The 15,262-nt window shown below is 41.0% G+C and overlaps 1 protein-coding gene across 1 annotated transcript in view; it reads left to right on the forward strand.

The window, feature by feature from the left end:
• nid1a (nidogen 1a) overlaps nt 1–15,262 on the forward strand; it is a 164,409-nt gene that overhangs the window by 62,961 nt on the left and 86,186 nt on the right. Inside the window, 1 exon segment of the mRNA XM_063039515.1 lies at nt 10,194–10,337. Within this exon segment, the coding sequence (XP_062895585.1) occupies nt 10,194–10,337 (144 nt within the window).

Raw genomic sequence — 15,262 nt, forward strand, 5'->3', positions numbered from 1 at the left:
AAATAGAAAGAGTTAAATCATCCTGTGAAACGGAATAAGATTTTTGCGTATATTGAAAAGTTAAGGGCCCCCATTATTTTTCTACAAGAAACGCATGTACATAGTTGTGACAACGCATGCCTTTTTAATCGGTGGAGGGGATACAATTTCATTCTTCATTCAGAGAAAAATCTCAAGGGATCTCAATTTTTATAGACAATACAATTTCTTTTGTTCAACATAAAGTTGTCTCTCACCCTAATGGGTGATTTGTCATAGTGTCAGGGAAACTAGATAATAAATTAATTGTATTTGCTAATTTGTAGGCTCCCAATCTGAATGACCCTGGATTTTTTAAGCATTTCTTTTCATTCCTCCCAGATTTGAGTCTTTATTCTTTCATGATGGGAGGAGATTTTAATTGTTGTCTAGACCCAGTATTAGATCATTCTTCTCCTAAATCAGCCACACCTAGTAAATCAGCTTCAATCCTTTCTAATGAAATGTGGTACTGTTGATGTCTGGCGTTTTTTTTCACCCGGCAGAAAGAGAGTATTCATTGTTCTCTCATGTCCATCATTTCTATACCAGGATTGATTATTTTTTTTATTGATAGTTAAATGATTCCATTAGTTTGAACTATTGAATATAAAGAAATAGCTGTACCCAACCATTCTCCTGTATTTCTATCTTTAAATCTTCCTAGTTTCACTCATATGAACAGATCCTGGCATTTTAATTTAACTCTGTTATCTGATAAGGACTCTCTAAAATTTCTGGAGAATCAAATTACTCTTATTTTTGAAGAAAATATGTTGGAAGAGACTTCTGGTCTTATCATTTGGGACGCTTTTAAGGCATATATTAGAGGACGAATTATCTCCTATACTGCATATATTAAGAAAAAAGCTAATAAAGAGAGAACTGACTTAGTTAATCAATTAAAACAACTAGACCAGAATTATGCTTTGGCACCAGACCCTGAACTATACAAAAGACGTATTGAATTTAAAACTAAATATGATCTTATTTATCCAATTAATGTACCCAATTGAAAGCCAACTTTTAAAAGATAGAAGCTAATTCTATATACATGGAGAAAAAACTGGTAAGCTATTGGCTAATCAATTGAAGACCTTTATAGCTAAACGGCAAACTAAAGACATTCGCAAAACCAATGGTGATTTGACAATTGACCATTTTGAAATAAATGACACCTTTAGAAAATTTTATTCTAAACTGTATAGTTCTGATTTTGTTGAAGATAATACTGCAATGAACAATTTTTTAGACCAATTAAATATTCCTGGACTTTCGGTTGATAATCGAAAGCAGTTGGATCAACCGATTTCTCAGGAGGAAATCACTGAGGCTGTACATTCATTGCATTCTGGGAAATCTCCAGGACCTGACGGATTCTCTGGAGAATTTTATAAGGCTTTTTCTTCATTGCTTATACCTTATTTATGTTCTACCCTTACTGATTCCTTCAAGGTGGGTAGGTTGCCACAGTCTTTTTATGAAGCTTCCATTTTGCTTATTCTTAAAAAGAATAAGAATCCCACTGAATACTCTTCATATAGACCAATCTCTTTACTCAATGTTGATGCTAAGATCCTATCTAAAGTTTTGCCCCGTAGACTCGAAAATATTATACCTTCTATAATATCTGATGATCAGACAGGATTTATTAAAAATCAATATTCCCATTTTAATATATGGCGATTGTTAAATGTTATGCATTCTCCGTCCAAGGAAATAGCGGAATGTGTGATTTCTCTGGATGCGGAGAAGGCTTTTGACCAAATTGAATGGAATTACCTATTTAAAACCTTAGAAAAATTTAATTTTGGGCCCAGTTTTATTTTTTGGATTAAATTACTTTACTTATCTTCCTCCACTCGGGTCCTTACTAACTTTCAGAATTCTAAACCAATTAAACTCCAAAGTGGAACCAGACTAGTATATCCGTTGAGCACTTTGCTTTTTGATTTGGTATTAGAACCTTTAGCAATTGCCTTTCGAGAGTCTAAAGATATCACCAGTATCTTAAGGAAAGGTACTATTCATTAAGTTTCACTTTATGCTGATGACCTATTGCTTTTCATATCTAATGTTATAACTTCTTTACCCTCTATGTTTCTTTTACTGACTAATTCTAGTCAGTTTTCAGGATATAAATTGAATTTACATAAGAGTGAATTGTTTCTTTTAAATAATTTTATACCATCTGATATTAACCCTTTTAAAATTGTAAGAAAACAATTTACATATTTGGGTGTAACAATCACTAAGAATGAAAAGGATCTATTCAAAGAAAATTTTCTAACCTTAATGAATTATGTGAACAAGACACTTTCTAATTGGTCGCCTCTCTCTTTATCATTGATTAGTTGAATTAATTCTATTAAAATGAATATTTTACCTAAATTTATATACCTTTTTCAAGCCGTACCTGTTTTTATTCCTAAGTCTTTTTTTGGTTCTTTAGATTCGATTCTTTCTTCCTATATATGGAAGAACAGAAAACCCCGATTAAATAAAGCCCACCTTCAAAAAAATTAAAAAGAATGGAGGCCTTGCTCTACCCAGTTTTAGGTTATCTTATTGGGCAATTAACATACGAAATCTCAGGTTCTGGTTATATTATATTAATCGTGAGGATTGTCCAATATGGGTCTTTTTGGAAGCCAACCTTCAATGAAATTTTCTATTAGTTCTCTTCTTGGGTCCTCGCTTCCTTTATCTTTAAATAAATGAACTGACAGTTTGGTGGTTAAACACACTTTGAGGATCTGGCTACAGTTTAGAAAATATTTCTGTTTATTGAGATTCTCTCTTTCTAGTCCTATTTTTTCTATTTTTTTTTAAACCATCTACGACCAATTTGTTTTTTAGAGAATGGGATAGATTAGGCATTAAACGATTTCAGGATCTGTTTGTTTCAGCAGCCCTCAGTGAAATATAACTTATCAAATACCCACTTTTTTCGATATCTACAGATTAGAGATTTTTTAAGATCTAAACTATATATATTTCCTACCAGTCCAGAAAAGAACATAATAGATGTAATTTTTAATTTGAAACCTTTTGATAATGCCTCAATATCTTATATTTATGGTCTGTTGTTGGAACTGAGAATGGCTCCTTTAGACAAAATTTAAAAAAGATTGGGAAAAGGATTTACAGACTTCATTATCTGATGAGACCTGGAGGGCTATTTTCAAAATGGTTAATTCTTCATCATTATGTGCTTGTCATTCCTTCCTACAATTTAAAGTGGTACATAGGGCTCATATGTCTAAGGACAAGTTCTCTCGTTTTTTTGCAGATATATCTCCATATTGTCACAGATGTAATAATGGAGAGGCTTCATTAATTCATATGTTTTGGTCATGTTCGAGCCTTGAAAAATATTGCAAGGATGTATTCCAAACTTTTTCTGTACTTTTTACAGTTAATTTTAAGCCCAATCCTTTGACTGCCTTATTTGGTATTGTTGAGGAAAGAGCTATAATTTTGGAGCCTTCTCATTTGCGAGTACTGGTTATTTCTCTTATGGCTAGGAGGGCCATCGTGCTTAAATGGAAGAAGGTTGCCACCCCCCACACATGCTCAATGGTTATGCGATGTTACATCATGTTTAAATTTAGAGAAGATTTGTTATTCCATTTCTGATTCTAATCAAGATTTTCAAATGTTATGGGGACCCTTTCTGAACTATTTTGAAAATCTTTGAATTGTTATTGTTATTAAAATATAGATCTGGGCTATTATTATAAAACACTATATGGTACTCTTTTTTTCCTTTTTTTTTAAACCAACCAGCTTTGTCTTGGTAGTGGGTGTAGACTTTTTATAATATAATTAACTATATTATTGTATTTCATAATTCAATTTTATTTGATTGATCATGAATATGGGATACCGTGATTGTATCCGTGTGATTTACATATAGTGCGTTATGTGCTACCTTATTTTGATTTATAATAAGTATCTTTATGAATTCTGTATTTATATGAAATTTAATAAATTTTATAAAAATATTGGAAAAAGAAAGAAAAACGTGAGTAGAATTCGGCCATTTGGCCCATCGAGTCTGCTCCGCCTTTCCATCATGGCTGTTCCTTTATTTTCCCCCTCCTCAGCCCCACTCCCCGGCCTTCTCTCCGTTTCCTTTGATGCTGTATCCTACCAAGCTCTGCCTTAAATACACCCAACAACCTGGTCTGCACAGCGAACTGTGGTAATAAATTCCACAAATTCACCACCCTCTGGCTAAAGAAATTTCTCTGCATCTCTGTTTTAAATGAACGCCCCTCTATCCTGAGGCTTTGCCCTCTGTCCTAGACCCCCCCACTCGAGTACAGACCCAGATTTCTTTCCCCCCCCCCCACTCGAGTACAGACCCAGAGCTGTCAAGCGTTCCTTATATGATAACCCTTTCATTCCTGGAATCATCCTTGTGAATGTCCTCTGAACTCTCTCCAGTGCCAGCACATCTTTTCTTTGATGAGGGGCCCAAAACTGTTCACAATACTCAAGGTGAGACCTCACCAGAGACTTATAAAGCCTCACCCAGAGAAGGCTCCTTTTGATCCTACATGCTGCCTCCTACCAATCACCTAATCTTCTAACCATGCCAATAACTTTCCTGTAATACCATGGGCTCTTAACTTGGTAAGCAGCCTCATGTGTAGTACCTTGTCAAAGGCCTTTTGAAAGTCCAAACATGCAACATCCACTGCATCCCCTTTATCTATCCAACTTGTAACCTCTTCAAAGAATTCCATCAGGCAAGATTTCCCCTGAAGCAAACCATGCTGACTTTGTCCTGTCTTGTCCTGTGTCGCCAAGTCCTCCATATACTCATCCTTAACAATTGACTCCAACATCTTCCCAACCATTGAGGTCAGGCTAACTGGTCTATAATATCCTTTCTTCGGACCCATTCTCGGCCCGAAACGTCAACTGTACCCCTTCCTAGAGATGCTGCCTGGCCTGCTGCGTTCACCAGCAACTTTTATGTGTTTTGCTTGAAATTCCAGCATCTGCAGATTTCCTCGTGTTTTCGTTGATATTGAACTCTCTCTGTTACTTCATCAGGCTAAACTTTAAATTGATGCTTGTAATAACCTAGAAGTTTGGGACTAAAGAAATGGGAACATATTACCAAGTCAAGCTAAGACACAAGACAAAAATCAAGGCAAACAGGATTTCAGTAATTGCTGGTACTGAAATATATTGCTTAGTTTCTAATATCCCGCAAAGAAAGGAGATCAGATTTTGAGAGTTTATGTCAAATACAGGGATCTATATGCCTGCTGCGTTCACCAGCAACTTTTATGTGTTTTGCTAGAACCACAAATCATTGTAGGTATAGAGTTACAGAAAGCATTAAAAAGATGTCACCACATAGTATTTGAAAGGGATAAAACAATGTAGCTTGATGAATCAAAATCAGATTTAATATCACCAGTTTATGTCGTGAAATTTGTTAACTTGGTGGTAGCGATACAATGTGGGTATGTGGATGTGTATATATAGTGTTACGTACCCTGTAACTGGGTTGCCAAACCAGCAGAAATGGATCACTCAGTTGGAGTCTGGAGTACTAGAACTAAGAAAGTTTTATTAAAGAAACAAGCAACACAGTAATCGAAAGGATAATAAATGCAACAATTCAACAATGATAACCACACATGTGCACAGAATTAAGATAACAGCATCAATCAAGCTCTATCGTTGTCTAGGGGGTAAATGACCAAATTTCAAAATGACTCAAAGTTCAGTCCAATTCAGTTCGCAGTAATCGTTGCCATGGCGAGGGACAACGTGGGGGGGAAGAGAGAGATAGAATAGGAACAACTGATCATTCAGAACACTGCTTCACTCACAGACCAGCGAGATGGCTCACAGACCAGCGAGATGGCTCACAAACAGCTTTTGGGCGGGTCCTTGGTGATGTCACCTGAGGTCACCGACTGTGACCCCTCCTCCAGATGCGGTCGATCCTCTGCAGTGAACCCGGCACCCAGGCAAGGGCGGACACACACCGGGTTCCCGCTGATCGTACCTTTCCACCCGTGTCGTTGTCTGGTACTTCTCACCCACTCGTGAGAGGCGCACCGCTTCCAGGGTCTCGTTACCTCGGGTGGCGTGTGTCCCTGTCTTAGCGAACCTGTCCCTTTTTATCCCCCTGCTGGGGTATCGCCTGTCCATCACTTCAAACAGTTCAGGGTTCAAAGGGGGGAGCCGCTCCAGACAGCTCTCTCTCCCACATCCCTTCATTACACATCTCCAGATGCTGCTCCATTGTTCCTTATCTCTCCTTCCCCTGAGGGCAGGTGGCAGACCAACTGCTGATGCCACTGATGCTAGCCCAGGCCAGCAAACATCTTAATTTTATGTGTATTCTCGTAACAATAGTAATGTTCATGGGTTGAACGTCGATTTGGAAATCAGATGGCAGAAGGGAAGAAGCTGGTGGGGGGGGGGGGCGGGGTCCCTAATAATGGACACCACCTTTCAGAGGCACCACTCCTTGAAGACGACCTGGAAACTATGGAGGCAAGGACCCATTGAGGCTGTATTGATCAAACTTATTCTGAGGGGATAACGAAGCATCCTGATCAGGGTAAGGCTCATGATCCACAATTCCTTCAGAAAGACCAAGGATCAATTTTATTTGCCTTGTACAGTTAGTGGCCACTTCACTGGGTATACCTATATATCTGCTCATTAATGCCAAAATCTAATCAATCATGTGGCAGCCGCTCAACGCCTAAAAGTATACAGACATGGTCAGGAGGTTCCGTTCTTGTTCAGACCAACCATTAGAATGGGGAAGAAATATGATCATATTTTCTTTGACTGTGCAATGACAGTTGGTGCCAGAAGGGTGATTTGAGTATCTCAGAAACAGTTGATCTCCTAGGATTTTCACACACAACAATCCCCAGAGTTTACAGAGAATGGTGTGAAAAACAAAAAAAAATCCAGCAAGTGACAGTTCTGTGGACAGAAACACCTTGTTAATATGAGACGTCAGAGGAGAATGGCCAAACTGGTTCAAGCTGACAGGAAGGTGACAGTAACTCAAATACCAGGAATGACAACAGTGATGTGCACAAAAGCATCTCTGAGCGTGAACCTTGAAGTGGATGGGGCACAGCAGCAGAAGAGCACAAATATACACTCAGTAACCACTTGATTATGCACAGGAGGTATTTGATAAAGTTATCGCTGAGTGTACGTGTACATGTTTCAGGAATTTGCTGCAGTGTGTTGGCGCGACATACAACTAAAACCATTCAACAATTATCAAGAATGAACAGTTATATAAAAAATAAACAGATTGAAGTATGGATATGGAATAAAATATGCATGAAGATATAAATACCAAATATTTACAATGAAAACAACATTATAAGATGCTTTAAAGATTATGTGGTTTTTGTTTTAATAGCCCTATGGTGCTTTCCAGAAAGGAGCATTTGGGGAAAAATCCAGGAATTGATGGAAACATTTGGTTTGTGTGTGGAATCAGGTGTTAAACCCTGAGGTATTGTTGGCGAATAGCACATTATCTAGAGCAATTATAGCTCATGATGCCTTCTGGCTTCTCCCCCCATTTTGTCAGTTCTGATGAAGACCCTCAGCCTGAGACGTTGACTATTCCTCTTCATAGATGCTGCCTGACCTGCTGAGTTCCTCCAGCATTTAGTGTGCGTTGCTCTGGATTTCCAGCATCTGCCTTGTTTATTACATATACATCAAAACATACAGTGAAGTGCATCGTTTCCATCAAATCAGCAAGGCTTGTGCTGGTCAGCCCACAAAAGCTGCCATGCTTCCAGTGGGGTCATAGCGTGCCCACAGCTCACTCACCCTAATCGTACATCTTTGGAATGTGGGATGAAACTGAGCACCCGGAGGAAACCCACAAGGTCATGAGAAGAACATGCAAACTCTTTACAGACAGTGGCGGGAATTGAACTCTCTTTGGTGACCATTGGCGCTGTAAAGCGATGGCACTAATCTGCTATAATCTGCTTCTCAGAGATTTCCTGGTAACTGGTTGAACTCCACGTCTGGTTTGCAGGACATTGTGTTTGAAGAGTGTTGTTTGATTTTTAGAGTCTTTCTCCGAGATCGAAGAGCATTCTTGCAAGTGAGCCGACTGTTCCTGGAGTGTATCAGAATCAGGGTTAACACCACTGAAACTTGTTATTTTGCAGCTGCAAATTTTTGAATAAAAATTATAAATTACAATGAATATGTATTAAAAAAATTAAGTAGTGCAAAAGGAGAGTGAAATAGTGAAGCAGAGTAAATGGGATGATTCACTATCAATTCATAAATCTGGTGGTGGATAGGTAGACGTTCCTAAAATGCTGAGTGTGTGTCTTCAGTCTTCGGACTCCTGTACCTCTTTCCTGATGGTATCAATAAGAAGAGGCCATATCCTGGGTGATGGGTAAAGGGGGGCAGGGGTGTCCTTAATGATGGGTATCGCCTTTTTGAGGCATTGAACTTTGAGGATGTCCTCAATGCTGGGGAGGCTAGTGCCCGCAATGGAGCTGGTTGAGTTTACAACCCTCTGCAGCTTTTTCCGATCCTGTGCAGTGGCCCCTCCATACCAGACGGTGATGCAGCCAGTCAGACTGCTCGGGTATGGAGGGGCCAGTGCAGCTGCCTGATGTTTACGTACTTACAGTGTGCCTTGAGGGTCAGACCTGATAATTGGATAGTTCACATGCCATTATGTGGTATCTTTGCTTCAGGAAATGGAAGAACAGACATTCTCAGGCTGCTAGCTGTTAACAAAGGATAAGTAAAACACAGTTCAGGGGAGCAGAGTCACATATTTGCAGCCTGCACTGAGGCTTGTTGACAGAAAGTCTGTCTGAGATAAGTTTCTGAAATTCATAGGATTGTTATTTACATTGGCACATGAAGGAGTCTATTCAGCCCATCGGTTGCATTCAAGTTGCCAGCAGAACACCCCGTCCTCTTTTCCCCTATATCCCTGCATCTCTCTTACGCCTATCAGCTCCCCATTGGTCCTTGAGTCACATCTGCACTAAGGGTAAGGTAGTAGAAAATGCTAGAAACACTCAGTAGGTCGGGCCTTATCAATTCCCCATTCTGGTCACTCTCTCACCCCTTCTCCTCACCTGCCCATCACCTCCCCCTGGTTCCCCTCCTCCTTTCCCTTTCTCCCATGGTTCACTGTGCCCTCCTATCAGATTCCTCCTCTTTGAGCTCTCATCTCTTTCACCTATCACCTCCCAGACTCTTACTTCATTCCTCTGCCCACCCACCTATCTTCCCCCAAATCTAGTCTCTCCTGTCACTTGCTGCCTTGCACTCCTACCCCTCCCCTCACCACCCTATTTTGGCTTCTCCCTTCCTTTCCAGTTCTGATAAAGGGTTTTGGTTCAAAATGTTGACTGTTTATTCATTTCCATAGATGCTGCCTGACCTGCTGAGTTCCTCCAGCATTTTGTGTGTGATACTGTAGGTCTCCAGTATCTGCAGAATCTCGTGTTTTTATTTGTGTTGACATTGATGGGAAGACTGGAGGGTTGTGGCTAAATATGAATTATCCTGCATGAATTGTTGTAAAAGTAATAGATGTAAGAATTTATTATCAGGGATCTTTAATTCATTTTGCTAATGTGGTGTATCTTAAATGATTAAGGATTGCTTGTCGCGTGTAGGTTGAAACATACAGTAAAATGTGATGTTTCTGTCAATGGCCAACACAGTCCAAGAATGTGCTTGGGCAGTTTACAAGTACTGGCGCCAACATAACTCGCTCACAACTTACTAACCCTAACTTGTGTGTCCTTGGAATGTGGGAGGAAACCAGAGCACCTGTAGGAAACCTGCGCGGTCTTAGGGCAAACGTACAAGCTCCTTACAAACAGCAGCGGGAATTGAAACCCGATTGGTGACCGCTGGTGTTGTCAAGCAATGCGCTAGTTCCTACATTACCGTGCTGCTCCTTGCACATACAGTAGCAGCAGAAGTTGAACTTGGTTCATTCGTACTGTAAAGCATTACATTAACCACCACACTATTGTTCCACCGTACTGTATCGTGAATCTAGCAGCTTGATAAATTTTATTCTCTGGAGAAAAGACAGTCAGGTCAAAGTACCAGTGGTGTTCATCATTTGAAATAAATGTCCAATTCCTGTTGTTTAGATGATTCAAGTTCAACGAACCAGAACCCATGCTATACTGGAAACCACGGATGTGACACCAATGCCGTTTGCCGCCCAGGTCAGGGAAATCAGTACACTTGTGAATGTTCCGCTGGTTTCTACGGTGATGGCCGGACCTGCTACGGTAAGATAGTGATCGCCAATGAGCCAAGGGGCAACTTATTTTCATGTTCTGTTGATTCAGAATTGGCTTTCCCACAGACGGCAGATGGAATGTATTATGCCTGGAGGTCAGCGACCTGTGGGGTTCTGCAGGGATCTGTTCTGGGACCCCTCCTCTTTGTGATTTTTGTAAATAATGTGGACGAGGAAGTGGAAGAGTGGGTTAGTAAGTTTACAGATGACAAAGAAGTCAGTGGAGTTGTGAATAATGTAGAAGATTGTCGTAGATTACAATGGGACATTGATAGGATGCAGAGCTGGGCTGAGAAGTGGCAGATGAAGTTGAATCTGGAAAAGTGTGAAATAGTGCATTCAAGCTGCCAGAAGGTCAAATTTGAAGGCAGAATACAGGATTAACGGAAGGATTCTTGGCAGCGTAGAGGAACAGGGTGATCTTGGGTTTATCGTCCATAGATCCCTCAGTTACTGTGCAAGTTGATAGAGTGGTTAACAAGACATATGGTGTGTTGGCCTTCATTAGGCAGGGGATTGTGTTCAATAGCTGCAAGATAACATTGCAGCTCTATGAAACCCTCTAGACCACACATGGAATTTATATTCAGTTCGTCACCTCATTATAGGAAGGATGGGGAAGCTTTAGAGAGGGTGCAGAGGAGATTTACCAGGATGCTGCCTGGATTAGAGAGTAAGTCTTATGAGGAAGGGCTGAATGAGCTAGGGCTTTTCTCTTTGGAGTGAAGGAAGCTGAGAGGTTACTTGATAGAGGTGTACAAGATGATAAGAGATGTAGATAGCGTGGACAGCCAGAGACTTTTTCCAGTGTGGTAATGGCGAACATGAGGAGGCATGACTTTAAGGTATTAGGAAGAAAGTATAGTTGGGGGGGGAACGTCAGAGGTAGATTTTGTACACAGAGAGTGGTAGGTGCGTGAAATGCCCTGCCAGGGGTGGTGATGGAGGCAGATGCATTAGGGACATTTAAAAGACTCTTAGATAGGCATGAGGATGAAAGAAAAATGGAGGGCTATGTGGAAGGAAAGGTTAGATTGATCTTGAAGTAGGTTAAGGGTCAGCATAATATAGTGGGCCGAAGGGCCTGAACTGTGCCATACTGTTTACCTTGGCTAATCCATGTAGCGAGTTCCACACTCCTATTGTTCTCAAGACACAGAAGAGTAGGTTCCCCCAGTGTGGGAACTGGGCATTTAGAGATACAACACAGTAACAAACCCTTCCGAGCCGATGAGCCAATTGCACCCATGTAACCAAGTAACCTAGTAATCTGTACGTCTCTGTAATGTGGAGGAAACCCACAAGGGGAAAATGTACAAGCTGCTTTCTGACTGCAGCGGGAATTGAACCCAGGTCGCTGGCACTATGAAGTGTTACGCTAAAGATGACAGTACTGTGCTGCCTCCTGTAGTCAGTGGTATCAAGCGGAAGGAGTTGTTCTTCATTGTTGCACACGTGCAGATATTCCAATTTTTTTGGAAGAGAATCTTGGTTGATTATAGATGGGGACAGCCTCATGGAACTGCAATCAGAAAGATTATAAAGTATAGACAATGGAAATGTAAATTTTTTAAAAATGCTAGAAATACTCAAAAGATCAAGTGGTATTTGGGGAGAGAGGAATTCAAAATTTGGAGGAAGCTGGTGTGGGGAGAGTGGAGAGAAAAACAGTAGCTGTTTCAAAATTAGACCGTATGACAAAGGAGCAGAATTAGGCCATCTAGCCCATTGAGTCTGCTCCACCAGTCAATCATGGCTGATCCTTTTTTCCTATCTCCTCCTCAGCCCCAGTTCCCGGCCTTCTCCCTGTACCTTTGATGCCATGCCCAGTCAAGAACCTATCAATCTCTGCCTTAAATACACCCAACGACCTGACCTTCACAGCTGCATGTGGCAACAAATTCACCACCCTCTGGCTAAAGAAATTTCTCCACGTCTCTGTTTTGAAAGAGCGCCCCTCTATACTGAGGCTGTGCCTTCTTGTCCTAGACTCTTCCACCATGGGAAACATCCTTTCCACATCTGCTCTGTCTAGGTCCTTCAACATTCAAAAGGTTTCAATGAGATTCCCCTCATCCTTCTGAATTCCAGCAAGTACAGACCCAGAACCATCAAACATTCCTTTCATTCCTGGAATCATCCTTGTGAACCTCCTCTGTACCCTCTCCAATACAAGCACATCTGATCTAAAATGAGGGGGCCAAAATTGTTCACAGTACTCAAAGTGAGGCCTTACCAGTGCCTTATAAAGCCTCAGCATCGCATCCCTGGTCTTGTATTCGAGGCCTCTTGAAATGACTGCTATCATGGCATTTGCCTTCCTCACCACTGACTCAACCTGCAAGTTAACCTTCAGGGTGTTCTGCAGAAGGACCCCCAAGTCCCTCTGCATCTCAGATTCCTGGATTTTCTCTCCACTTAGAAAATAGTCCGCACATTTGCGTGACCATGCATTTTCCAACGTCGTATTTCATTTCCCACTTTCTTACCTATTCTCCTAATCTGTCTTCAGTCCTTCTGCATCCTAACTGCTTACTGAACACTACCTGCCCCTCCACCAATCTTTGTATCATCTTCAAACTTGGCAACAAAGTCATTTATTCCATCATCTAAATCATTTATATGTAGCATAAAAAGAAGTGGTCCCAACACCAACCCCCGTGGAACACCACTAGTCACTGGCAACCAACCATCAATGATCCTTTTATTCCCACTCGCTGCCTCCTACCAATCAGCCAATGCTCTAACCATGCCAGTAACTTTCCTGTAATACCATGGGCTCTTAAATTGGTAAGCAGCCTCATGTGTGGCACCTTGTCAAAGGCCTTCTGAAAGTCCAAACATACAACACCCACTGCATCCCCTTTATCTATCCTACTTCTAACCTCATCAAAGAATTCCAACATGGTCATCAGGCAGGATTTTCCCTGAAAGAAACCATGCTGACTTTGTAGTATCTTGTCCTGTGTCACCAAGTACTCCATCACCTCATCCTTAACAATTGACTCTAACACCTTCCCAAACACTGAGGTCAGGCTAACTGGTCTATAATTTCCTTTCTGCTGCCTTCCTCCTTTCTTAGAGAGTGGAGTAACATTTGCAATTTTCCAGTCCTCTGGCACCATGCCAGAGTCCAATGATTTTTGAAAGATCATTTCTAATGCCACCACAATCTCTAATGCTACCTCTTTCAGAACCCTAGGGTGCAGTTCATCTGGTCCGGGTGACTTAAGTACCTTTAGGTCTTTCAGCTTTTTGAGCACCTTCTCTCTTGTAACGGTAACTGCACCCAATTCTCTTCCTTCACACACTCCAATATCAGGCATACTGCTAGTGTCTTCCACAGTGAAGACTGACGCAAAATACATATTTAGTTCATCTGCCATCTCCTTGTCCCCCGTTATTATTTCTCCTGCCTCATTTTCTAGCGGTCCTATATCCACTCTCATTTCTCTTTTATTTTTAACATACTTGAAAAAACATTTACTATCCACTGATATTATTTGCTAGCTTGCTTTCATATTTCATTTTTTTCCCTTCTAATGATGTTTTTAGTTGCTCTCTGTAGGTTTTTAAAAACTTTCCAATCCTCTTCCCACTAATTTTTGCTTTGTTGTATGCCCTTTCTTTTAATTTTACAATAGCTTTGACTTCCCTTGTCAGCCACAGCTGTACTATTTTACCATTTGAGTATTTCTTCATTTTTGGAACACACATGTCCTGCCCCTTCCTCATTTTTTCCCAGAAACACACACCATTGCTGCTCTGCTGACATCCCTGCCAGCAGCTCCTTCCAATTTACTTTGGCCAACTCTTCTCTCATACCACTGTAATTTCCCTTACTCCACTGAAATACTGCTACATTAGGCTTTACTTTCTCCCTATCAAATTTCATGTTGAACACAATCATATTGTGATCACTGGTTCCTAACCTTAAGCTCCCTAATCGCCTCCGGTTCATTACATAACACCTAATCCACTACAGCTGATCCCCTAGTAGGCTCAACAACAAACTACTCTAAAAAGCTATCTCTTAGGCATTCAACAAACTCACTCTCTTGAGATCCATTACCAATCTGATTTTCCCAGTCGACCTGGATGTTAAAGTCTCCCGTGACTATCATCACATTGCCCTTTTGACACGCCTTTTCTATTTCCTGATGTAATCTGTGGTCCACCTCCCAGCCACTGTTGGGTGGCCTGTAAATAACTGCCATCAATGTCCTTTTACCTATGCAGTTTCTTAACTCAACCCACAAGGATTCATATGTTCTCTCCTGCATTGAGAGGGAAAATAAACCAACCATGATTCGAATAACAGTGTGGACTTGATGGGTCTAATGGCCTAATGCAGCTCCTATGTTTAATGGACATACTGACTTGCCCAAATATACTGACTTGTACATCCCAGACAGGAACAGCAGCCTTCTGGCACAGTTCCGGGTCACCTCTTTACAAGTCCACAAACTCATTGTCCGGTTAACTCCATTGACCGGCCGAAGTCAGAAGGGCAGCTTGCTGTTTTGTTGTGATGGCGCATTCCTCATTACTTTGCAGAATCCCGCACCCACCCGCCCACTCTCAGTCTCTCCTCACACTCTAATGGTCCACTCTTTAGTCCAGGATGTGCTCCCGTGCACAGTGAGCCAATCCACAGGGGAGGAACTGGTTTATGAGCAAGTTTCATCTGAAGCTGCAAAACAAAAGGTATAGTTATACCATAAGACATAACAGTAAAGCAATTTACTAGTTTGAGACCATAAGACAAAGAGAAATAGGAGCAGAATTAGACCATTCGGTCCCCACCGTTCTGTTATTGTTGATTTACTTCCCATCTCAGCCCCATTCTCTTGCCTTCACCCCTAACCTGTGACGCCCTTGCGAATCAAGAACCCATCAATCTTCACTTTAAAT

This window comes from Mobula hypostoma, chromosome 2, assembly GCF_963921235.1.
Source record: "Mobula hypostoma chromosome 2, sMobHyp1.1, whole genome shotgun sequence".
Lineage (NCBI taxonomy): Eukaryota > Metazoa > Chordata > Chondrichthyes > Myliobatiformes > Myliobatidae > Mobula > Mobula hypostoma.